The sequence below is a fragment of the Balearica regulorum genome, chromosome 5, assembly GCF_011004875.1.
Source record: "Balearica regulorum gibbericeps isolate bBalReg1 chromosome 5, bBalReg1.pri, whole genome shotgun sequence".
Classification (NCBI taxonomy): domain Eukaryota; kingdom Metazoa; phylum Chordata; class Aves; order Gruiformes; family Gruidae; genus Balearica; species Balearica regulorum.
This window is the reverse complement of record NC_046188.1, coordinates 49482961-49510250: the sequence shown is the minus strand read 5'-3', so window position 1 is coordinate 49510250 and position 27290 is coordinate 49482961. Positions and strand designations below refer to the sequence as shown.

The 27290-nt window shown below is 40.7% G+C and overlaps 1 protein-coding gene across 11 annotated transcripts in view; it reads right to left on the bottom strand.

Annotated features, from left to right (window-relative positions):
• The window catches only part of SLC1A2 (solute carrier family 1 member 2), a 106114-nt gene that overhangs the window by 34821 nt on the left and 44003 nt on the right, over positions 1-27290 (bottom strand). For 8 of the 11 annotated variants that reach the window (XR_012835740.1, XM_075754807.1, XM_075754804.1 and 5 more), the window contains 2 exons: positions 3238-3377; positions 404-556 (listed from right to left, as the gene is read on the bottom strand). Coding sequence is in view for 9 of the 11 variants with exons in the window: in XM_075754798.1 (XP_075610913.1) it covers positions 404-556; positions 3238-3377 (293 nt within the window). In the remaining 2 variants the exon portion in view is untranslated. Of the gene's footprint in view, positions 1-403; positions 557-3237; positions 3378-6944; positions 7064-27290 lie in introns of all 11 variants that reach the window. The other 3 variants (XR_012835741.1, XM_075754801.1, XM_075754800.1) reach the window with 1 other exon arrangement.

The window sequence follows — 27290 nt, the reverse complement described above, 5'->3', positions numbered from 1 at the left end:
ACCGCAGAGGAGGCATTGAAAAATAGAGAAGATATCATAATATCTTTTGCCATTGATTGCTGCAAACTGGTCAAGGTCTGGCTGACACCACAGCTTTAAGAAGGCTAGGCTTGCTAGTGTCATGCCATCTTATCTGCAAGGTCCAGTTGAGGAAGTAGGTCAAGCAGCATATTAAGAAATTTCTGTTCAAGAAGGTAGTATGTGTGCGTGTGTTTGAAAATAAATTCACTGGAGCATCTAGGTATTAAAGCCAATGAACTTAATTAGAAATTAATTCTGAAATACACATTGCAACTGCAAAATCCCTACCAGGATCACACTATTATTCTTCCTACATCACGAAAGCAAACCAGCTAATATCTGTAGCAAGTATCTTAAAGTATTTATGGCTAATAGATCTTACCTGTGATTAAACTGGAGATAATTAAAGGGAGGATCAGCATTTTTAGCATCCTCATAAGTATATCTCCTGGGAAGGCTATTAACATGATGATGTCAGGGTCAATAGGTGTTGCTAGACGAAGAAGACCCCCACACAGTGCACCCAGGATGACACCTGGAAGAAGAATAAAAGAGACCAGGCAGGTAACATAAATATACCTGAATGCACATTGATTTCCCAGAAGAACAGACCAGAGGAAAACCAGTTACACAAGGCAGCTGATTTTTGGTACAGAGATAGATTTTGGAAGGCTTCTGATTAATACAAGGCTGTAACACACTTACCATGTAATTCATGATTAAAGAGAAGGGGTCCTGATGTAGAATCTTCTGTCAGCTGAGATTATTCCTAATGTACTATTCTCCTTCTGCAAATAAAAATTTGCTGCAAACCACAACATTATTGAGGTTTACTAATACTGTGTAGGCCTTGCAATACATTGCACGATAGTCAATTTTAATTCATATCATGGTTCTACAGCTAGCAAAATTGAGGCACCAAGAGGTGAAGTGATTTATATAAGGCCATACAGAACTGACAGAAGAGCCAGGGTTAGGACCCAGCTCTTTGGAGTACGACATCTAGCTTGCAACATAAGAATGGTACCACTTGAAGACAAGATTAGCATGAGCAGCTATTTTACAGTCTAAGAAAAACCCTGCAGGAAAGCTAGAATAGTCCTGTGAGAAAAACAGATTAAAGTTTTATTTGGGGTGTTTTGGAAGGGAGTGCCTGATCTGGAATACCGCACATATCATTGAACAAAACTTGATTCCTAGTACTCATTTGTTACTCCTTCCCTTTGATGGTCTGCATTATTTAGATTTTACAGAATTACAGAATGGTATGGGTTGGAAGGGATCTCTGGAGATCATCTAGTCCAACCCCCCTGCTAAAGTAGATTCACCTACAGCAGGTTGCACAGGCTTGCGTTCAGGAGCCTTTTGAATATCTCCAGAGAAGGAGACTCTCTGGGTAGCCTGTTCCAGTGCTCAGTCACCCTCACACTTAAGAAGTTTTTCCTTATATTGAGATGGAACTTCCTGTGTTCCAGTTTGTGCCTGTTGCCCCTTGTCCTGTCACTGGGCACCACTGAAAAGAGTCTGGCCGCCTCCTCTAGGCATCCACCCTTTAGATATTTATAAGCATTGATAAGATCCTCTCTCAGTTTTCTCTTCTCCAGGCTAAACAGACCCAGCTCTCTCAGCCTTTCCTCATACGAGACATGCTCCAGTCCCCTGATCATCTTTGTAGCCCTCCGATGGACACTCTCCTGTAGTTCCTCGTCTTGAACTGGGGAGCCCAGAACTGGACACAATATTCCAGATGTGGCCTCACCAGAGCAGAGGGGGAGGATAACCTTCCTCGACCTGCTGGCCACGCTCTTCTTAATGCACCCCAGGATGGATACCATTGGCCTTCTTGGCCACAAGGGCACATTGGTGGCTCATGGAGATCTTGTTGTCCACCAGGACTCCCAGGTCCTTTTGCACAGTGCTGCTTCCCAGCAGGTCAACCCCCAACCTGTACTGGTACCTGGGGTTATTCCCTCCTAGGTGCAGGACCCTACACTTGCCCTTACTGAATTTTATATGGTTCCTCTTTGCCCAATTCTCTGGTCTGCCCAGGTCTCACTGAATGGCAGCACAGCCTTCTGGTGTGTCGGCCACTCCTCCCAGTTTTGTATCATCAGCGAATTTGCTGAGAGTACGCTCTGTCCCCTCGTCCAGGTCATTGATGAATACATTGAATCAGACTGGACCAAGCACTGACCCTTGGGGCACACCACTAGCTACAGATAGATTTGTACAGTGATAATACCCAAACCCCCTCTCCCAGAATTGAGGCTATTGAAGCATAGTCTAGGGAAAAAAACGCCATGTTTTACTTTCATAATATGATCTTTATGAATGGATATTTTATGTTTACATCAAGGATGCCTTTGTTTTCCTGATCCCAAGCCCAAGTCTCAAGTGTAATAAAACTTGACAGCAAAGCCTGAGTTGTGGTTTGCAGCAACTATGACTCTTTGAAGTATCAGTTTGATACAACAGAAAATATATATGTATTTAAAACTTTCTCTGGAACCACATCAGGCACCTTCTAAAGATGATTCAAAGCAAATACTGTCTAAACACTTCAGCAGTATGGGTTTTGAAGGCTGAAAAATATGGATGTGAAATTTGCAGCTCAAGACCAGCTGCAGCTGGTCTTTCAAACAATAACAAAATAGAGTATGTGTATGAATTTGCTGCATTTGGCTGTTAGGCTTTCAGTGAAAAAGAAACAGGCAAAAAGCCAGTGAACCACAATAAAATGTCAAACTGTTCCATATTTGGAAGCTGCTAAAGCCAGAGGCAATATTCAGGATGAGATCACGGAGCACTGGCTTACAGCTACAGAGAGGGGGCCGAACCTTGAAAGCAGCAGAGCATTAACTGAGAGATAAAAGATGAAGGAAAAGGAATTTTGAAGAGTTTTTGTCTTTTTTCAAATAACAGAGAGAAAAAACATGTAGTGCATTTAGTTCTACTGAATGACGTTGATCTGACTGGCCTTGGGACTTGAGATCACACTCCATTCAAAACCAGATTCAGAATGTATCTCAGTGGTGTCGATTTGCTCTGTTTCAGTAATCCCCTGCACACCTGAACTAAAGTGATAATGCTTATAGGCATCCTATTTAGTCTGTGGCTGCTCAGCTGGAACAGCTTATGACCACGGACAGGGCCTGTGGTACTACATGAACAAATACAGATACACACAGAATGTCCAGACCAGCAGACGCAGCTTACCGAACACAGTAAGAGTCAGGAGTAGATTCCTGTGGAGGGACTGACAGAACTGCACACATATGTTCCTGGATCTGTGCTCCACTGGGCTTAAATGACTTTCATGCATCCGCACTTCTACTTGCTTAGGCATATTGTTGGCACTAGAATAAAAAATGAAAATTAAGTAAGTTATAGCACAAGATGCCAAAAATGAGAGGAAAGTCTGGATTGCTTCCATCATATATAATTGGGGAATATGATGCATATTCCATCACTTTCCACATTTCATAAACACTGTATATTTACTGCTCTGAAGAATTCTCTGAAATGGCAATGGTTTGTCTTTCTAAACGTATAGTCTTTAAGGTATTTTTTTTGTGGTTCTCTCTCTAACGGTGGACATGTAAACAGAAATAATTCACTGGACACATCATCCCAACTGTTTCATGGGCTAAACTATTGGTCTTGAGCTGGAAAATTCAGTTTCCCCAAAGATCATGGCTGTCTACTTAAGTAGGAGAGATGGCTAAAAAACAAAGTTTCCATTAGCAGGAAAATGCAGATTTTTAATACCTTATTTAATTCCAATTCAGGAAAAGAGTTTAAAAATGGGAATTTATTTGCAAAAAAAAAAAACATTCCAGAATATTTAGATTGATCTTCCCAAAACATTTCATTTCAACATTAACATTTTATTGTAATATAATCAGAATGCTGAGGTCAAAAGAATCTTAATCAACTTGGTTCTAATGAGACTTGAACAACTGCCACTGAAAATTAGTCAGAAAACTACGCATTCCCCAATAAAACCTTTGGTTTCATTGAACTGGCATTGTTTAGAGTAAAAGATTTGATTTTTAACTAACTCTGGTTTATATTTAAGTGACATGCACATGAGTGCAGGACTTTGAAAGCCTTGCCTCTAACTTTCTCAATGCCTGAGAAATCATTAGCAATAGACTCCTTTTTTATATACAAAATATTAAAATGTACTTGAAAAAAATACTAAAAATACTACTATAAATCAAACAGTTTCCCTAAAAGTTAAGGCTGTCTACTTAAATATGAGAAATGGGTAAAGAATGAATTTTTTATTATCAAGAAAATATATATATTTTGAGATCTGGTCTTACGCTAAATTAGGACAAGATTTTAGAAAAAGGAAAACAAATCTTCCTCTAAAACAGTAGACTGAGGTTTACAGACCTAAAACAGGTCTGAAAAGATATGTAAAGTTTTGATGTTCTCACTATTAAACCATTTCCAGGGCATCAGAACTCTTTTTGTTATACATAGTACAGCTTGTTGTCTTCATAAAGTTTCTCAACAGAAATTTACAATTAGACCTGTAATAGGAAATCAGTCATTTTGATGCAAATAGTTCCATGATTTTCCTTTTCAAAGTGAAATGGCATTTCTTTCCAATACATTTGGTTGTTAAAAAAGTAGCACCAGCAAAAAATGCATTAGAGGATACATTTTTTTCTTAAGGGGGAAAAAACTCTCCAAGTGTTGTACTTTTTATTTTGTGCCTTTTTAAATATTTTACAACACTGGCTGCAATGAAATGTACTGCTAATGATGGAATAACAAACAAAAGTATCAGCGCACATTCTGAGAGTTTCAACGAGGCATGCCTACTTCTTGAAGACTTATGAATGCAAGTATCAGAGATACATAAGGATTAGTCAAGAGATAATGTGCATAGCAGTCATTTGAGGAATTATGAGAAAGATGAGAAAGTGTCTGCAGTTTTCATGCACACGGGCCACAAAGTCATGAAATCACTGGTGGAAGCGTGCCACAAAATCAAGGAACTTGGGATCCAAACTTTGCAACTGGGGATTACATCTAGTTTCACTTGCTCTGTGAACACAAATGTGTAACTTATTTAGACCTACCATTCACTACAGGTTGATTATATATTCCTCTGAAACTTTGAAATATGGACAGCTGAAAGTAATTCAAAAGAAAACTTACAGGCTCTTCCATTAGCAAATAATTAGGCAGAACTGGAATGGATCAGTAAACAGAAGCACTTGATGATGTTATATGTCTTTCTAGGATTTAGCTTTGGGCTAAGTCTGGTTTCCTGGACCCTTTCCCACCTGACATCATGCCTATAGCTTCATACTGTCCAAAGGAAAGCCACCTCACAAATATATGCTTCCTCAGCTATCAGCCTTTTCTGTAATCCATGGACAACGGAAGCATACCATTCCCCTGATACCATTGCTGAAATAAGTCCTCCCATGGAGAAGCAGGTCTCTGGTCCTGCTCTTGTTTTCAAGCCTTATTTCTATGCTTATCCATTTCTAAGTGACAGCATGGTGTTCGCTGGCCAGATCCCCCTTCCACTCCAAGTCTGGTCATCATACAAACAAAGGTTCATCAAGGGAGGGGATGGTGGACCTACTCACACAGCTGCAGTTACTACTTCAGGATTATACCCCAAATGAATCAAAGCCAGCCCTGCTTGAGGTGGTCAAACAACTACCTTCTTCAAAATTTCAGCCATGTAAAAACATAGATATCCAAATACCTTCTGAGAAGAGAAGGAAATGAGGACACAAAGCTCTTTAAGGACATTCCTAAATTTCCAGGAATTTAATACCATATTGTGTGCTTCCCTCAAGTGTAAAATATGGGTTTTACATTCTCCAGCTTTTCAAGATTGTAAGTGAACCTTCAGCATGGACTGAAATTCTGATTGGTACTTTATTTTTAAGAAAAAGACCCAATACTAAAATATGCTAACCATGCAGATTTGTTACAAAAAGCATTGACAGATTAATATCATCACATGAAAAATGTTACCACAAAGGATAATAATCTAAGCATTTGCACTGTTAGCACTGCTCTTAGCAATGAGATTTTCATCACCAGAACAAAGTATTGTTCCAGGCTTTTGAGTATGGGGGGGGGGGGGGGGGGGGGGGGGGGGGGGGGGGCGGGGAGGGAGAGGAGGTGAAACAATAATGAAATAAAAATCTTCTGCAAAGGATAAGCTTCTTGCGTAGCATGTGACAAAACCAATATTGCGCACCCGAAATTTTCTATCCAATTACTAGAAGATTAAAATCTGTTTGACCTCCGAATCGTGGAAATGAGCTTTTATCTTATGGGCTGAGTCATCCTGCTTGTGCTGGTTTTGTGCCTCTATTTGCATCTTGCAAACAATATTTAGCTCCAGAAGAATGCAGAACTTTTCGCACCTGAAACCTGCAAATCACGCAATGGCATAACTGCAGGAAGTTCCCATTGAAGCCAATGGAAGATGCACAGATGTAAGTTAGGGCAAAATCTGGGCCCTTACGGACCAGATCCCCCTGGATCTGTCCTACTCCTCTGCTGTCTGTCACTGACATTAGTGCACGCTCGCATGCACAGCTTACTATGAAATACACTCTACTCTGCCAAGGCAATACGTAAGTGCCATGTTAAAGCATGCAGGGAAGGGGCTTAAATATGTATAAGGCTTTCTTGTGCTTCAGATTTTGTTGCTGAAGGAAAAAATTAATGCATGTCAGAGTGGAGCTTGACTGCACCCCAAATTTAGTGCTGGGACTAAAATGCAGAGCCATAAGGGTACCAACAACATGAGCCCCTCCTACACAACACGAACACTGCTAATATAATCTCTATGTTAATGGTACCTCTGTAAGTATCACAAAACAGTGCAGAATGGATTTTAGCAGCTGTGAACTTTCAAACATGCAAGTGATTACCTTGGTTAAATAAATCATTGTTCCAATGCGCTGAGCTTCTGTGGCTATTCAAACAAACGAAGCATTCTGAATGCTTGTCTGAAACCCATCAGACCAAGACCTCTTTTAGTCTAACTTCACTGAAACGAAAACATGATAATATAAATTAATTCTACTCATTATTTTCACATGTCATAGTGACAAGCAGCCAAACAGCTAAGCTCCAAAATAGGCCCACAGAGAACTGCGAGAACTGAGACCTTCAAAGAAGATAATATTTGCTGTCAGCTACAGGTGCTTGAAAACATTGGCAGGACTTACGAAAAAATGAACCAAATATTGGAAAATGTGTAGTCACATGAAAAAACACAACACATGAACAGCGCATACCAAGAGTTAGACATATGTGGTGGCTTTTGAATAATTATGATCTTCTGCCTCAGTGTGACCTATCTTTCTCCCTTTTGAGGCAGCATTTATCCCTAGAAAAGGAGAGGAACTCATTTGAGCCCAGGAAATTTGATTTTTATTTACCTTAGGAGAGTACAGAAGTGTCTCAAAGTGAACACAATCTGCATTTGCACCAACTTCAAATATGCTCTGTTCTGCCAAAGCAATATGTAAGTGCATTAATAGAAATGAGTATCAGAATTAAATTGCAATTTTAATGTCTTTTAAGCAAAGAAACAACCTTGCCTGCATATTCAAGGTTATCATCTACTTGCTCTCTCCATTGTCCCTCATCCCCACAGTATGCACAAAGTACAAGAAAAAAATCTGTCCATAAGCATTTGATTTTAAATTATCTAAATATTTACAGTTAGTTTTACATATGAGATGATACACATTATACACATTATTTTACCTCCCTCCGGGAAAGTCTGCTGTTATATTTCTTTTCAATTGCTCTTTTCTTTCTCATTCCCACTGAAGTTTCTAGGACTAAAAGGTTGGAAAAATGATTTGCTGCTTTTCCCTGGTTACCAAATATAACTCCTTTCCTCACAAAAGTTACAGGTTAACAATTTACACAGTGCTCGAGTGACAATGCCCTTTTATTTTCTGTCAGTTTGGGGGGAAAGATCTCTACATCTCTCAAATGCTTACCCAGCTTGGCATAAACCTAGAGCAGAGACTAGAGAGAAAAAATAATCTTTCATCTAAATGAAAGATGTAGGCAAAGATCAAAAGGCTAACAGATGCTGTGGACAGGGTAAATTAGCAGAGACTGTGTTTAATCTGTATTCCCGCTGTGCCAATTAATCAAGCACGTAATTCTCACTATAAAAGTCTGCTTTGGTTAGTGCTGTCTAGAGATTAATTTGGTCTCTAGTTTTGGAAGATGGTGAGCTGTTTAGAGGAGAGCCTCTTGTTAGCACAGTAAATGGCTATTTTAGAGTAGGGCAACAAAATGAAGATGATCATATTTTGGGGGGAGCTGGCAAAATAGTTCTTGGATGTTTATTGAGGGTTATTTAGTAGAGATTCAGGGTTTCAGCAAAATATTTAGGTAAGATTTAAGGAAATAGCATTTTCTTCCTGGAATATCATGAGTAAAGTACTAGTTTATGTTTTGTAGCAATTACTTCAACCTAGGTAGCAAGAGTTATTTTTGAGAAAGCCACCTTGGACAGACTGGCTTAAGTTTCAGTTCAGGGTCTAAGAGCTAGATGTCTGCCGTCAAACCAAGCACTGTTCTCCTCTGAAGCAATGAGTAAACAACAGACATGAATGTCAGCACTTGTTCAGGTGTTCCTAGGAGGACTGGCCTTCTTAAGGAGAAAAAAAAAGGAAATGTGGGGTGTGCAGAAGGTTGAACTAGCTTTCTTGACCTCAGAATAAAAAGTGAACAAGCTGCAAATGTCTTCTTGCCAACCACCTAATACTCAGACAGGTAGTTCAAATGCAGTCACAGTTGAAAAGTCATGGCAAAAATGGTATCGCTAAGTTTGGTGCATAGTAATCTTGGTGAATTCTCACTGACAGAGCTTGTCCTAGCAATCAGTGGAATCGTATGGGAGTAAATGAGAGCTTAATCTGCCCTGAAAGATATTTGTTAGCAGCAAGACTTGGATCAGAGTTGCATCTCTTCCTCTTTCCCTGAAGTGACAATGTAACACCGATGATTCAGGATCAGGTGCCATGTTCACCATGAAGAGGGACTATAGATCTGTTCCACGCAACATGATCAGCTTACTCCTACCCCATATGTAGGGAAGGGCCTACTCCAGTTGCTAGATAAAAGACAACTGACTAGAAAAACTTATGGAATATCGCCAAGACAAAGAGATTTCACTATCTAGATGCGAGGAGTCTGGACTGTCTGCCACAAGTCTTTTGAAATTAGGGTTCAAGCATCAGCTTACCATGAAACTTCTAGTTTGAGTTGAAATAGAGTTGTCTGTCTGCTTAATTACATCAAGACAACAGCTGCTGAGCTTCTTTTGGGAGACAGCCTGGGACTATATTGTTCCATGTGTCACGGCACATGGGGGTTTATTTTCTTAGATTAGATCTATTTTTCAAACCACAGTGGAGCTGGTAAAGCTCATCATATACAGGCACAATATGACAGGTCATGCAGATGAAACACCTAAAATATTTTTATTGTGCAAAGTATACATTAGCTTTCGCATCACTCCTGCTATGTGATGTCCAGTTGTTAAATGTTGTATTTTATTTACATCAATAAAATATTCTGCTCAGGTCTCAGCCTCTTCACAAAAATAAAAGAAAATGCAAACCCAAACATACAGAACTACTACAAACAAGAATAACATAAGCTTTAGTCTGCATTAACAGGGTTTATTTTAAGCCTCTTGCTGCCCCTAAGCCCTTCTTTTTAAGTGCATTATGTAGGGGTTTTTCTTGTTATTTGTAAGACATTAATGAATTCTGAGTGGAGATTTTACCATGGAGCTTGATTTGGCCTAGAGATTGGTATTACAAGGAACACCCTGAAGCATGACTTGCCTTTTTGCAGTGGGAGAACTTTTCTCCCTGGATCATTTTATAACCATGTTGTTTCCTCTGAGTTAGCATTCAGTATATATTCTGTGAGTTTAACATAATCATATGAGTGAGTTTCATCATAATCATATCAGGACAACCAAGTGATCAGGCCCAGTCAGCATGGATTCATAAAAGGAAGTTCCTGCTTGACCAACTTGATCGCCTTCTATGACAAGGTGACCTACTTAGTGGATGAGGGCAAGGCTGTGGATGTTGTCTACCTTGACTGTAGTAAAGCCTTTGACACCATTTCCCACAGCATTCTCCTGGAGAAAGTGGCTGCTCATGGCTTGGATGGGCGTACACTTCACTGGGTAAAAAACTGGCTGGATGGCCGGGCCCAAAGAGTTGTGGTGAATAGAGTTAAATTCAGCTGGAGGCTGGTCACAAGTGGTGTTCCCCAGGGCTCAGTATTGGGGCCAGTTCCATTTAGTATCTTTATCAATGATCTGGATGAGGGGATCGAGTGCACCCTCAGTAAGTTTGCAGATGACACCAAGTTGTGTGGGAGTGTTGATCTGCTTGAGGGTAGGAAGGCTCTACAGAGGGATCTGGACAGGCTGGATCGATGGGCCAAGGCCAATTGTACGAGGTTCAACAAGGCTCAGTGCTGGGCTCTGCACTTGGGTCATAACAACCCCCTGCAATGCTGCAGGCTTGGGGAAGAGTGGCTGGAAACCTGCCTGGCAGAAAAGGACCTTGGGATGTTGGTCAACAGCTGACTGAATATGAGCCAGCAGTGTGCCCAGGTGGCCAAGAAGGCCAACAGCATCCTGGCTTGTATCAGAAAGAGTGTGGCCAGCAGGACTAGGGAAGTGATCGTCCCCCTGTACTGAGCACTGGTGAGGCCACACCTCAAGTATTGTGTTCAGTTTTGGGCCCCTCCCTACAAGAAAGCCATTGAGGTGCTGGAGCATGTCCAAAGAAGAGCAACAAAGCTGGTGAAGGGTCTAGAGCACAAGTCCTGTAAGGAGCAGCTGAGGGAACTGGGGTTGTTCTGGAGCTGTCTGGAGAAAAGGAGGCTGAGGGGAGACCTTGTTGCTCTCTAGAACTACCTGAAAGGAGGTTGTAGGCAGGTGGGTGTTGGTCTCTTCTCCCAAGTAACAAGTGATAGGAAGAGAGGAAACGGCCTCAAGCTGCGCCAGGGGAGATTTAGACTGGATTTTAGGAAAAAATTCTTCACTGAAAGGGTTGTCAGGCACTGGAACAGACTGCCCAGGGAAGTGGTTGAGTCACCATCCCTGGAGGACATGTAGATGTGGTGCTTAGGGACATGGTTTAGTGGTGGACTTGTCTGTGTTAGGTTAATGGTTCCACTCTATGATCTTAAGCGTCTTTTCCAACCTAAATGATTCTATGATGCTATGATTCTATATTTAAGTAATTGACCAGTAGCATCCTTACTGAATCTGCAGGGAAAAGTCCTCTACATGAACCCACTCCTGCCTCTCAATTAGTTTGCAGTTATATGTATCTCTTTCTTCTGATTTTTTAAAAATTTTGTTCCATGAGGTCACTTAGGAAAACTGCTCTTCATGATCTACCTGAATTTGCAATCTTTGAAGTTAGACTCCTTTTGTTTGCATTTTTAAAACCCTACTAGAATTAGTAGAGTTTTCTGCTCACTAAATGCTTTCTTTAACACTTTCTCCAGCTTTTGAATCTCGCTCAGGAAGCTTTATTGTACAGTGGAGAAAGGGTAGTCTAGAGGCCATTTGAAAGCAGGAGTAAGGGAAAATGAAGTATAACACAACACAATTGTTTTATAAGCACATGGTCCTTTTTCACATATCTATCCAGGTCTTTCCACAAATACTTATCACTGTGGAGCAAAGACTTCCTTTTTTTTTTTTTTTCCTGGGGTTTCTTTATGTCTGATTGACTAATGTATTGACTTATGTATTAATTGGGCTGCAGCAATACATCTGAACAATAAGAAAGAGAAGTAAAAGTTATGGATCTATCGGGCAAGAAGGAATTGTTTTCTACTCACAATCACACATCCTGTGTATGTCCGCATACATGGTTTTGAATAATTTCTTCAGACAGACTGCAGAGCATGGATAAAGCCTCTTCCTGTGCAAGATTTTTCCCGTTAACTTGCAAATTAAATTTTGTATAGCATTTTATGGCATAAAAAAAATGAGTCCCTATGGAGAGGTTGTGAACTAAAGTTCACTTGTCACGGAACCCTGCACCATAAATCACACGAAGCCAACAAATCACATTGAGTCACGCTGGTTAGAAAGAAGGTAACTGTATTTTACACAAACAGTTATGTAACTGAATACCTAGAAACGCTTTGGGAGTGGCAGGCAGGCAGAGGAGAAAGCAATCAGGGTAACACCTAAGTGTTTGAAAGGAAGAAAGATGGAAATTTCTGCAGTAAATTGCAAAAAGGAGATCTGTAACACCAACTCTCTACCCACTGTGTGGTGGATCTGATGGTAGGGAGCCACAGGAAGCTTTGAAGGTATCCTTCCACCAGGCAGCCATGAACCCGCTGGCTGCAGGACCCCACAAAGCAGTGCTTTCAGGCATCTCTTACCTAGTCATATGAAAACCTGATTTTTACACTTCAAAGAGAGAGTGTGTTGGAGTGTCTACGTGTGGGCATGCTAGTGAGTTAACTAACTTTCTAATTTACTGGCATGACAAAGCCTGACAGAAAGAGATTAAGTTACAGTTTCTAAGAAGAAAGCCAAGGTAGTTATCCAGACCTCATGCAATACAGATGTCCTGTGGATTTCCATGGTCCTTAGCAAGGAAGACCCCAGCACTATACTAGGACAAAAGTTTTAGTGATTGGAAATCCACTCCTTGCAGAAATATCTGAAAGACCCAAAGGTGCTTCTTGTGTCTGCACACACTGACCACTGTACAAAGTGGAGCGAGTGACCAAAGACTTACGTTATGCTCCTCTCCTTGTGAGCATCTCCAGGGTCAAACAGAATCACAGAATCATAGAATGGTTTGCGTTGGAAGGGACCTTAAAGATGACCTAGTTCCAACGCCCCTGCCATGGGCAGGGACACCTCCACTACTCAAAGGGCCATCCAACTCACTTCCAGGGATGGGGCATCCACAACTTCTCTGGGCAACCTGTTCCAGTGCCTCACCACCCTCACAGTAAAGAATTTCTTCCTAATATCTAATCTAAATCTACCCTCTGACAGTTTAAAGCCATTACCCCTTGTCCTATCATTACATGTCCTTGTAAACAGTCCCTCTCCAGTTTTCTTGTAGGCTCCTGTATCAGGTTTGCATGGCAAGATTTTGGTAGCAGCAGGAGAGCTACAGGGGTGGCTTCTGCAAGACGTTGCTAGAAGCTTCCCCTAGGTCTGACAGAGCCAATGCCAGTTGGCTCCAAGATGGATCCGCCGCTGGCCAAGGCCGAGCCCATCAGCGATGGTGGTTAGCGCCTCTGTGATAACATAGTTAAGGAGGGGGAAAAAAATCTCGTGGGAGCTTTTGCAGCCAGAGAGAGGAATGAGAAGATGTGAGAAACTCTGCAGACACCAAGGTCAGTGAAGAAGGAGAGGGAGGAGGTGCTTCAGGCGCCAGAGATTCTACCTGCAGCCTGTGGAGGACCCCACGCCAGAGCAGGTGGAGACACCTGAAGGAGGCTGTGGCCCTATGGGAAGCCCACACTGGAGCAAGCTCCTGGCAGGAGCCGTGGACGCACAGAGAGAGGAGCCCATGCTGGAGCAGGTTTGCTGGCAGGACTTGTGACCTCGTGGGGGACCCACACTGGAGCAGTCTGTTCCTGAAGGTCTGTACACTGTGGAAGAGAACCACGCTGGAGCAGTTCATGAAGAAGTGTAGCCCATGGGAAGGACTCACACTGGAGAAGTTTGTGGAGATGGGAATGGGAAGGACCCCACACTGGAGCAGGGAAAGAATGTGAGGAATCCTCTCCCTGAGGAGGAAGGAGCGGCAGAGACATGTGATTGCAACCCCCATTCCCTGTCCCCCTGTGCCGCTGGAGGGGACAGGGTAGAGAAATCAGAAGTGCAGTTGAGCCCGGGAAGAAGGGAGGGGTATTTATTTTAAGATTTGGTTTTATTTCTCATTGCTCTACGCTTGATAATAAATTAGATGATTTTTTTTTTTTCTAAGCTGAGTCTGTTTTGCCCCTGATGAACAATCTCTCCCTGTCCTTATCTCAACCCTCGAGGCTTTCATTATATTTTTTCTCCTCTGTCCAGTCGAGGAGGGGAGTGATAGAGCAGCTCTGGTGGGCACCTGACCTCCAGCCAGAGTCAACCTACCACAGCCCCCTTTAGGTACATGAAGGCTGCTGTAAGGTCTCCCCAGAGCCTTCTCTTCTCCAGGCTGAACAATCCCAGCCTGTCTTCACAGGAGGGGTGCTCCAGCCCCCGATCATCTTCATGCTCTGGAATCTCTCCAACAGCTCCATGTCTTTCTTGTACTGGGAACTCCAGAGCTGGGCACAGTACTCCAGGTGGCGTCTCATGAGAGTGGAGCAAAGGGGCAGAATCACCTCCCTCGACCTGCTGGTCACGCTTCTTTTGATGCAGCCCAGGACACGGTTGGCTTTCTGGGCTGCAAGTGCACATTTCCAGCTCATGTTGAGCTTCTCATCCACCAACATCCCCAAGTCCTTCTCCTCAGGGCTGCTCTCAATCCATTCTCCACCCAGCCTGTAGTTGTGCTTGGGATTGCGCTGACCCGTGTGCAGGACCTTGCACTTGGCCTTGTTGAACTTCATGATGTTCATGCAGATCCACCTGTCATGGTCCCTCTGGATGACATCCCTTCCCTCTAGCTTGTTAACTGCACCATACCGCTTGTTGTCATTGACAAACTTGCTGAGGGTGCACTCAATACTTGCAAGCCCTGGTTTACAATAACACTTACAATGGTTTACAAATAACATTGACTTGGTAGAGATTAGCTGTTGTTTGCAGGAACACAGAATTTGTAATATAGCTCACATTTTAGCAGACAAAGAAAAAGCTTCCATAATTTTTCCTATTTGCCAAGATCTGGACATGAACCTTTTTTTTAACAAGTCTTTAAATTTGGCACTGATTTATCTGTGTGAAGCTCTGGCTCTGTTTATTCACTCTCTCTGCTTTTCTGATCCTAAATCTCAAATTTAATCAACCTAAAAAGCAAATGCCATGATGACACGGTAAAGATTCAGATGTACTCTAAATTTCAGACCTTAAAGGGATATCAGTTTTTTGTGGAAGGAGGGCTGCCAGTTTGTTTCTTGTTTGGAACAAACATGGTGCATTTCTATCTACAGAGATTGTAATCTATTCATCACCCAGAGTCTAAAGCAAGAAAGTGTGTTTTAAACCATACAGTATAATACCTACCATAAAAACGATCATTTATTTATGTAATGATGTGCATGTGGAATATCTTTTTTAACTGACTGATTTTTGATGGGGCTTTATAGTGGTGTAACAACCTGGGAACTTAAATGCTTCATTACTCCAGAATTATGCATTGAGGCTGAGATGATTGATGAGTAATAGAATTAAGGATGAGTCATATTATTATTATGGCAAAGGATATAATAATGATGTGCTTTGTGCAAAAAATTATCTACTTATGTGCTCAGAAACTCAGAGACAAGTCAAATCATGATCTTGCATTTGCTTCTACCTGGGGTGTGCCAGGTAGCACAAAGAAAAAGGCTATGAAATGATTGGGGATTAACATAGTTTCAAGGGGACTGAGCAAAGATTAAGCCAGTGAGAATGTGAGAAGATCAGAAACCTAGCAGCTCCTAGACATGCTGGCTAGGGACAAAAAGGAGTAGAAGTGTGGGGGTTTTTTAATTCAGAGTAGTTCACAGAAAGGCAGACTGAACAAGGAGCTCTGATTGAGATAGACAGTAAGAATTAATTTGCTCATGATAATGGGAAACAAAATGCAAGTTCTCCTATAAATTTATTTCTTGAGTGATGGCTCTTGAAACACTTTTTCCTGTTGTAAATTCTCACAGGTTTGTCACTGAAAGCAGCTACATCAGTGATTCTGGACCACATTACTCACATAGAACAAGTTTCTAGTGGCTACATAAATCCTCATGGCTGGATTGGTGCATCAGAGCTCTACAATTAAGTAAGTCTTAACTAAGTCTAAACACAGTTATTAGCATTCATCTAGACACCATTCAGGACAAAAAGACTCAATCTTAACCGCTTAATTTTTTTTTCACCAAATCTATGTATTAACCATTTATTAACAAAAGTATGGTATGTGTCAATGAGCAGAAATAATACCAAAAAAATGAGGAAAACCCTCCTTGCCTCTCCCATAATGACTATTGTTCTTGGTGTCCACTTTGAAAGTTGCCTATAGTTTTGAAAGCAGCATGAAAGTACCCATCAGATGCAGTAGGAGTCTTATTAATGCTGTGCTGTAAACTTCCAGGTGATTTCAGAAAAACACAGCTCCAAAGTATCTTTCAACTGAATATAGTGACCACAGATGATGCTACTTTAACCCGCAAAAAGAAGTTCCCTCTCATACCGAAGCTGCTTCTTTTCTAACATGCCCTAGAAGCTATATGTCCAACTAGTCGCTTCTCGAAGTACTAAAAAACCTGCCGTTTGTAAATGTTTTCTGAGAAATGACTGGATAGTACTAGGTTTGTTACACACATTCAACCAGAAAAACTAGAAAAATCAAGATGGGGAAAAAAAAAAAATCAGAGCTCCTTTCCAACTTCCAGTGGCTGAAGTCTGAGATAGCTGACCCTTCACATTTTCAGTATTTTCCTCTAAACCCCATAAAGGGCACAAACAGGTCCAAGCTTAACTAGACTTCAGACAGCCTTAATAAAAAGCAACCAATTCACGAAAAAATGCATCCAGTTCCATGGGATGTTTGTCAATAAGCCAGCACATAACACTGGATCCAGGACTAACTGTCCTAAAACATTTCTCTGTGCTTTCTGTGGGGGAAATCTCTTGTCCAAAAAGTACTGAGGACAGACTCAGAAACTGCTTGCACAAAGAGCAACTACTAAGGAGACTGCAAGAAAACAGTTGAATTTCTATCCAGAAAATAGCAGAATTTGTATTAGTGTAGGGAAACTCAAAGTCCCAATTTGCTCCTATGTACCCTAACAGATGTTAATTCTGCTTTGACTACAGATAATGGTGTTTCTCAGCTGTTCTCCAAAATCTGACTTACAAGGAAATTTTAAACAACTATAAAGCTAATTTACCACTGCAATCTCTGAGTGCCAGAAACCTCTATGATGGTGCAGAGGTCTCATAGCATAACATTATAAACAGACTATATTTGTTCACCAGTACAATGTTATATCACAAGCTGAAAAACAAAAAAGACATTTTAAGCTTTTTCTCTCACCATATGGCATATTCCATCTTAAAATGCATCCTGTTCAAGAAACTTCTAGTCATTCTTTTCTCTTAATAATTTTGTTATTTTTTTTCCAGACTCCCTGCTTCTCTTTTTATGCCAATACACTTTTATTATAGCCAGACACTCAGATTGCTTTAATCATAACTATTGCGCCAACAAAATTGCTTTGGCCAAACTCTGCTCATGTTCCTTGAAAACAGTCTCAACAAAAATTACTTGGGCTGGGCCCTGAAAAAGCAAAGAAACTTAGTTTTGAAGACATACTAACTTCCTGTAGTATGTTAAAGAGATTACAGAAATCAAGTGTAGCATAACAGAATCCCTTGTGACATATTACTGTAGCTGTACAGCTCAGCATGCTCCTTGAAGCAGTATATATGATCACATACAGCAAGCTTTGATGAGTGCATGCCATCTGCTGGAACCAAAAAGGCTTCTCACAGAGCAGTTCCTAAAAGGCAGCAATAATTTTCACCCAGTGTAAAGCATCTACTTCATTGTCTCATGTGCCTTTGTAATTAAGGTTTGGAGTCCTTTTTTCATACTGTACCTTTACAACAGATGAAAAACAGTAGTAAACACATTGCTACAACATTCTTGGGCAACGAGAGAAAAGTATCCTATTCACATGGACTAGGAATTTATTCTAGTAGCTGTATGAAATGGAATGGACGTTCAGATAAATAGGTTGCTCAAGTGATTTGTTTATATTGTTCCCTCCTTATTAACACATCAGAAATGTCTGCAAGGAAACTACACCCAGAAAACCAACAGTATTATGATGGGAGGTTATAAATACAAAATAGCTTTCACAAAGAGGTGTATACTTAGGATTATGGGCCTGAAGATGGATGATTGGGTTGTTTTCTATCTTATATATTATACATGTGATGCCCTCAGGGCACATGCCACTCTGTCAAAGGATTTGCCTTTGTCTCCCCCAGGTCTGCTTACACTCATTTTACAGATGCAAAAGAGTTTGAGAGAATTTCAGTGCTGGCAGGCACAAGATTATTTTTGACATTCCATAAGTATCTATCCTGGCAAGACATTTTATTGAACATTTTATTTTTGCTCCTTATTTAGTATTGTCCACTTGACTGTAGTATAACACTTTGGGTAGCCTTGGCTGAACTACTTCAGCCAGGTGGTGCCTTCTTAGGGAGATGTTCCACTGCAAGACAGAGCAGCACAGTTACTATATATGTGTTGAAGATGAATCTTCATATCCAAAAGTTGTGAGGCTGAACAGCAAGATCACTCTGTGAGCTGCAGCAGCTGGTTTTCTGCAAGATACAACTACTGTCACTGCAGGAGGACGCAACAGCTTCTGTAAAAACTAGGATGGATTTTCTAACCTTGGCCAAATTTAACCGTGGAAACTTGAATTTTTCAAAGTTAATGGAAATCTAAAAAGGTTAATTTTCCAAATTATTCTGTGCTCCTCACCCTAATGGCTTTTAATATGAAGACTGGAGGGTTCATTTAACCCAGTTTGAAATCTCTGACAGTGACCAGCTCTAGATATCCAGGACATGACTGCAAGACAAGCATGTAGCACAGTATTTCCCAAGGTATTGTCCTGGCATTCATCAGCCTGTGGGTTGTGGATTTCAAGTTTATCCAGACATTACCCATAAGACTCCTTCAGTACAAAGTCAGAAAAAGAAAGTACAAGTACACATCAAAATAATTTTTTCCCATTTTTCCTTGCGAGACTTGTAATCCAGATTGCTTACAGAGACCAAGCCCTGAGATGGCATTGGGAACCTTTGTGGAACATGCTGTACAAGTAGAAAGCTCATAGAGTTTTAGCTTGAATTATGGTCAGTTACATCTTAAATCACAAATTACAGAATGATCTTAACCCCAATCACATTTACTATGTTTTCCATGGTGAATTCCAAAGCATATTATGTAAACATCATCTCCTGCAAAATGGTGACGCATTGCAGGGTGCTTTAGTCCAAGGAATAAAAAGTCTAAGCCCAATAATGAAGTCCCATGAGCTAAATCCTAAGGCTTTTATTGAGTTTTTACTGAGATTTCTATTAAAGTTACTTTAATGTTTACCTAAAGTCAGAGCTATGGAAAATCTCGTTCCCTTTTAAAGAAAATTATTGCCAAGAAATAAAAAAAAAGTGCACATCACTAAACATCTAAGCAATGGATGTCTTCAAGTGAGTTTGAAAAGAACTAGTAAAGTAGTGTGAAGCATGACACCCCTCAGTGCCGACAGGCCTGTCCCTGGGCCAACGTCAGAGTAAATACACAGAACTGGAGGCTCTGTTCACAGCACACATTACACCCAAACACAGTCTTCTGGTCTTTTAATCTAATGAACAGTGATCTCCTGAGACACAACCATGTGTTAATTCAGCAGCACTTACACATGTCCTTAAAGATACATGTATGTTTATCTGGTTGACTGAACTGGTTGCTAACCAATGAACTGCAGGAAGATACAGCCCTGGAATTTACTAGGCTATTTCTTGTAAAAAAAAATCTTACAATACAATTGCAAACTGAAAGCCATCACTGCCTAAATAATGATTAAGAGAAACACAGATTTGTTTATTAACGGCTGTATGTATCCTAGCTTATCTTTTTAACGATGACTAAATACTACACTTCTAAGTACTTAGGAACTTTAAAGCCAATACTACTTTAAAAGATCCTAAAGTTATATGCAGATCATCTAGAAAATTCTGACTTTTAGGACTATGGGAGGCTTTAGTTTACATCACTTTTATTTATTGCATTTATATTTTGTGGCTTGAAAACTTTAATAGGAAAGGAGACTTCAAACAATAATTCATTGTCGTTGTCTTGTTGTTTGTAGCCAAAAGTGAGCTGGAGTCCCAGCTGGCCATACTGCTTCTGACTCCTGGCACTCTCACTCAAGCTCTGGCTGTCAACACAGCATACCACAGGTGTCTTCAGTGAGAGTCAGTAGACGTTTTGATTGTTTACATTTACAGCTTATTCCTCATCATGAGAGTTTATTCTGTCAAAAAAACCAAAGTGGGGAAGCAGCCATGATGGACATACTAAAAATACGATGCACTAAGTAATGCTGCAGTTGTGCCCACGTTCTAGGAAAAGATGATGCTCAGGTTAGGCTGAACTTGTAAACAGGCAAACATCAACAAGATCATGTGCTGAAGTTATGATGCGGAGTTTTATAGCACCTGATAGCACTTGTGTGTTGCTTTCAGATTAGCAAAGAAATCAGTATTAAAAATCCACAGAGTACATGACTTAGCCCAATGTTACCGCAAACAGCATAGTATGTCCTAGTTTAATTGCTTGTCTTCAGCTAAGTATTTAGCATACAGATTTAAGTGGGAAAATTTGATACGTTCTTTTGCTTAACAAACCTAATTGAAGAAGTATTCTCCTCAAAAGCTCTTTAAAACTATGCTGGCCTTTCCACGTATCCCACAGTAACTATGAGTCTGTTTAATCTCTGGTACTTTTCTGCCTGATTAATTAAAAGGTGATACCAATCAAAGGACAAAAGTTCGTACCACTGCAATACTTGAAAAGCTCTAGGAATGAAAAATCTGTGATCGTGCATTTGTGTGTCTTTCCTCAGGCATCACAGAGTCACTGACTTGAACTTTCCACATATTTTTCAGTTCTCTTCCCCGCTCTCTTTCTGCCCAGCTAACCCGGTACTTTCTGATTACTTAAAACTATAGTTTTTCACGTTGTATTTATTGTAACATAATTAAATAGGCTGGTCTTGCCATTCTTGAAATACTTAACTTTCTTCTGCTGTTAGTGCTTCTTTAGGTTGTTGGTGCAGCCCAAATGCTACCCCATTGCTCTGTGACAGGCCAGAGGTCATTACCCAATCAAATGTCTCCCATGACCACATGCCTTTCAGTTACTGCAATCTTCATACAGCACTGGTCACAGTGTATTTCAAAATACATAAGTGTCCTTGAGGACATTTACACGAGCACTGCGGCCATCCCCAAATGTGATGAGCAAGCTCCTTCAGCTGGTGGAAAGCAGCAGGTTCATCAAAATCAAAATGTTTGCCCCAGAGAAAATACCAAAGGATTAATTTCTTGAAAAGGTGCCCTCAGCATTTTCTCTGACCAATTTTTCTCTCTGTCTCATCCCCTTCATCTGTCTCCACTCCTCTCCTCCACAGTAGGAGGTGGCTATTCATCACTCCTCGTTGTTCCCCACCGCCACCTGCCCGCAGACAAACTCCAGCTGGGCCATGCTGCATGCACAGGTGGGCTTCCCAGCACGCAGGTAAGAGTGTATGAGAGTGATATTCGGGAAATTTCAAGCCAGAATCAATGCATTTTTCCTCTTATTATTAATTATTAATTACTATTATTACATTTATTATATTTCTTGACAGGTTCACTTGACCTTTCAAGGGGCAAAAGTACAGTTTGTTTCAATCGGCTGCTGCAAACTCTCCCTGCCAGCTGCAGTAAGGATAAAGTGCATTGGAAACAACACCGTCTTCAGCTTTCCTGGCACAGTATGAAGTTTTACTTCTAGCAGTCTTCAGAAGGGTTTTGCCTGGCAATTATGGCACCACCTACAAAGAGAAAGACCTCCTCTCTCTCGGCTACACAGCAGAAATCTGCTGGAAAGGAATGGGCATACCTTTTGCTGGTAAAAAATGATGGATTTCTTCTAAAATGAGTATGTCATACATTGATATACAGTGCCAGAAGGCAAACCGGGCTAAATCAAAATCCAGTTTCCTAACGAATGCATGGAGCTTGAATTTTGGCCCAGACTAATATAAATTTGAGGACATTCAGGACTTCCTCTATTTTTTTCCAGTTCTGGGCTTTAATTGTCAGGTGACAATTAAATCATTTTATAATACAATTCACTTTATTTTAAGCTTGGATTTATTCTTATTCAGTCTCCTTCCTTTTTCTGCTTTAAATTGTCCAGCAACTGGAGCTTAAAATACCTAATGAAAAAAAGCATCTTCAACTGAGCAGGAGAACGTGATTCTTTCTAGTAATCTGAACAGCACAAGGGCTCCATTTCAGAGTGAAGAAGACTGATCTGAGATGGCCCAGGTAGTCCCCTTGTAGAGTGACAGGAGCTAGAAAACATGATTTATGGTGAAGGTATACTCCTCGCAGCTTTCTTGATGTACCTCTGCACTTGATTTCCCATAGTGGTTTGAGAGCTGGTGCACACTTGCAGAAGGCAGCAGAGGCTTCGGCAGAGTGGCACTGAATAGCACTTCACACTGCCACACTTCTTGGTGTCACATGAGTCCGAGTTACCTAACAGACCTTGCATTCAGAAACCAGGCAGTGAAGAAGGATTGCAGCTAGTGAGAATGATAATTAATGACCTCTGCATTTTTGCCTCTAGCTCTCAGCTTTAGTAATTTGATCACTTTCATGGCAAAGACTAACAGAAAAGATTTTTATACTCTTAACATTTTCCAGGCATTTCAATACTGCCTTGCTTGCGAATTTATTAGTAGCACAAATAATGACTCACAGGTGTTTTGCAAGTTATTATTTACAACAGGAAGCATAGCTGTTAGATGAGAAGACACAAACATTCTTCACCTATGCTTAAAAATAAACATGAAATGTGAACAGTAAGGGTGAAAACAGATGCTATAGGCAAGTAAGTGGAAAAGTATACAACAACAGTTACAAAAGTTACAAAACAGCCTTATCCTGTTGTATTTAGGTATGAAATCCCACCATTGAATGCCAATATAGGACCATTTTAATGACATTTTAACTTTATATTTTTATCAAATAAATGCTTCTCAGCTTCTCCTTCTTTTAGTTATTCATGGAGCTTGACTAGAATAGCTTAGCGCTAATGATGGAAAAGTCAAAGGCCACAGGATGGTTGCCAGCAACCTACCCCATTAAACAAGATGACCAGAGTATCTCAGGCTCCTCCTTAGCACTGACATTACTCTTCCAGTTCCCCAGGTTCTGCTTCATCTCTCTTTGGGTCGCAGACTGAGAGTGACTAAGGTCTCTCCAGAGCGCAAAGTGATATGTTGGGGGCACAGGCCAGCCCTGTGCCAGACAAGGACTGACCGTGCTCAGTTCTGCCAAGAGACTGCTTGGAGGTTTTGTTAAGGAAGCTTAACCTCATCTTGTTGAAAGTCTGGTCACACTACGCCCATTCACACACAACTCATTGTGAATATAAGTAAAAAAAATACTCAGAGAAATAGAATAAAAATTCCTGAATTAGAAATAAATTAAGCAGAAAAACTAACTCTCTCCATGACTAATCTTCTCTATCTCTGTAGTCAAATATTTGCATCTTGCTCACCATATAATACAAAAAGTTCCCTTGCTAATCCATTCATTTTGATTCACTGGGACATGTTCTAGTAAGACATGACAATGCTCTGCAATCCAAACCTGACCTTAAACTTATCTGAGAAAAGAAAGCTTTAGCCCTGTTCCAAGAATGACCTTCCCACTCTGTTCCTCTTCTTTGCTTTTGAATACTTTCACATTTACAGGTTTCAGAAGATAGACTTAAGAGCCACACGAATCTCTTGGCAATGCCTGAAGGAGCTTGTTCAGACCAAGCAGCTTCAGCAAACATCGCCCCATTTTCCTTCTACCTAAACCCCTGAATAATTTATGCTCATGCATCCCCTGTTGGCTCATGCATCCCCAAGCCAGACAGAATGGAGGTATTTTTCCTACTTTTGCCTATTTTGGCCTTATCTTGGAGCCTGAGTTCTACTCAAGTTACATCACCTCCTACAAGCCTCTGCGTACAGCAATAACTCTAACCAGCTCATGCCAGAGCCTGTTACACAATTTCCTGTATTGTCTATATGAAGAAGAAAAAACATTATTATGATTGCTCTTCCTCCTCTTTCACATCACTTGGACTGAAAACAACTCGGCTTGTTATTGCACTTGCAGGAAGTTTGTTACAGATTGTCTGGGATGATGAAATGCATACACCTGCAATAGCACCCAATTTACTTTTAAACTCATTAAATGGGAAGTTGGTTTGCTTTGTTAACACAGTAGTTTTCTAGCACAGACTCATTTTTGTCAAACATGTTAAGCCCAGGTTTGGTCTTACATTCAAATAGGGTTTATTTGCACATAACCTAAAAGAAGGGGAGGGATGGGAGAACTCAACATAATGTTTCTAAAATTTTTAAGGGTAAAACAACGCGATATCCATCACTCACCCATTAGACACGTGAAATATTGCCAACACTTTACAGCCCTTAGAGCTGCTAAGACACTCATATCTGACTTTCCTGTTGATAAAATTGTTCTCAAGGTAGACACAGTCTGCTCAGCCCATCTTCTGCTAGCTAATTATGTGCCATCGTTACTCCTGAAAACTTTATTCTCTTCACTCTGGTTACACCTGGCAGGATCCAAATTGATAAAGGACAAGCCTGTATCTTAAAGGCACTGGCCAACTACTCTTCACCAGGAACAAGAATGAAACACTTGTACTCCACAACTGTGACAGAGACAGTTTCTTGCACCTTTGTCAGGACCACTCCTATGGGCTGACATCAAACATTGATTAAAGCAGGTACAGCAGTAAATAAGCTTCCTAAAGTTAAAGGGGTTGTTGGGTATAAAATTTTCCTTCTATTATTTTCTCAGAACTAAGAGCAAAGGGAATATTTTACAGTTCACCTTTGTGCTCTGGGATTACTTTTCTATGGGTACGGTTGAGGCCTATGCTGGATTTTCTGCATTTTCGAGGAAATAACCTTTCTCTGACTTCTTTGCTGCTGTCCTCATTTCCGCTCTCAGATCCTGTTGGCAATTCTGGCTTTCACACAACTAAAGTGCTTAAGCAGTTTAAAGAACTTCAGTGCTGGATGTGCATGCATACATATATAATGCCACTTTCTCTCTCTGCTTTCAATAGATGCAGTAAAAGTGAAAACACATCTAATTTAGCACACAATCTGTACAGGGAAGACTTTGCTGTACCCTAGTGTCCCCCATATTGAAGCCACCAACGTTCTGGAAGGAAATCCTGACGGATCCAGCAGGATTATTCATAACCTTGCCAATTTGGCAAGTTTTGCTACTTATTAGTGCGAGGTAGGTGCAAACAAATTCCTGGGTTCACAAGTGTACCTTGGCGATACCATTTTGTTTCCGCTGTGCATTCCCTGAAGCCTTACTGTGAACTTCAGCAACCAACCTTTGTGTACTCTAAGAGCATCCCCATCACACTAGATCTGATGCATTAGAACTTTTCCTAACATATACAAAACTTCCTCAGAAGTACTTCATACTGCCACGTATCAGGGAACTATGTAGAGGAGAGGAAACTATGCTAACCTAAGCCCCTGCTGCTGTCCTTGATGCCTGCCCATTCTGCCCTGATTTTACACTAATTACCATTAAAATCTTTCCAGAAGTTTGGGCAAGAAGTATAACCCAGAATCTGCTTTTGATACCTGCTTTATCAAGATCTGGTAAATGCCAGAAGAATCAGAACAGCATTAGAGAGATAACTTCTAAAAGTGTAAAAGTTTTAATGGTAATTTTTACACTTGATTGTTGCTGGGTCTTGTACCTCTGACCTTCCTAACAAACAAAATTTTCTAATGCTGTTTGCCCCTCTCTCCTGTGTCTTAGACCACTTTTGTCATGATACCAAGAGTCCGGATTTCACTATTGGGTTTACTAACAGCCACTGCAGCAATCAGCAAGACCCAGTTTGCTTCTAAGCAGGTACTGCTGTTTTGAACAAAGTAGGCATGGACAGACCACATACTATTCATCTTGTGAAGGCTATCTAGACTTCTTCCCTGATAAGCATTTGTACAATACAGGGCCCATAAGGCACCAAAAGAGTTTAGCTAAATTCCTGTATTTCATGGGATCAGACTGTGCCCTGAATGCAATTTTAAGTACTCTAGCCTCAGAGAATCTCCTAAGGGTTAAGTGCAATTGAAACTGTCTCTGGTCATTTCCTAAATCCTTTCTTTCCTCTCTGTTATGGGTGATATGGCTACATGTAATCTTGTAATGAGCCAGAAGGCTCTTCACTGAAAGCGCAAAGGATTCTTGAATGATAACAGAGGGAGGATTTCTTATACAAAAGGAAGCGTTTGTCCCAGCTGGAAAAGGAAAGCTGACTACAGAGAGCCCCCTTTTGTTTAATTTGTAAATGGCCATTGTGTCTAATTCAATTATTTGTGGTACACTGATACAGTAAGAGACTACCAATGAACTGAGTTTATCAACAGTAAAAATAGGAAAAAACAACTGTTAAATAGCAGAAGTTGATGTTTTTGTAGAAAGATTTTAAGTACAGCACACACTTGTCTTTAACAGTAACCCAACATATTTCACTGTTTTCCAAAGGCCAAGTCCTATGTGGCCTGAGCACTTGTTCCCTAGGCAATTTCCTTAGATGACTGATAAGTCTTATTACAAGTTGCTTATGCTGTCTTTTATGTCATTTGAAGAGGAAAGGCACTAGAAATCAAAGTTGTTCATCTAGGCACAAGATAAGTGTGTAACCAGAAAGTCACTGCAGCTCATCTTAAACAAAGTGCTTCAAGTATCTTCTGGACTAAAAGCCTATTCTTTAGATTGCATGTAGCCAATAGAAATTAGTCCACGGTCACCCGTTCTTCTACATATCAGCTATCCCACCAACACTTTCTATCAGCCCTCACTGTTGGTACTACATTTGGGTCACTGCCCCAAAGATGGAAAATTATTCTACAGCAGCAAATTGATCGCAGTGACTACCTTGTGGCATAACTTCATCCCCTCTGTACGTACCAGGCCTCTGCCACCCATTTCAATATCCCTGGTAACATCTACTTGGTTTTTATCTCTTGTTTCCAGTTCTACATTTAACAGAAAGAAGTGTACTATCATTAAGACTGCGTCAGATGGACACCGTCTAAAAGGGGAAGTCCCTTACTTCATTCATGTGTATGTCAAGGATCACATTTCAACTCTTTGCTCTTATCTTGGA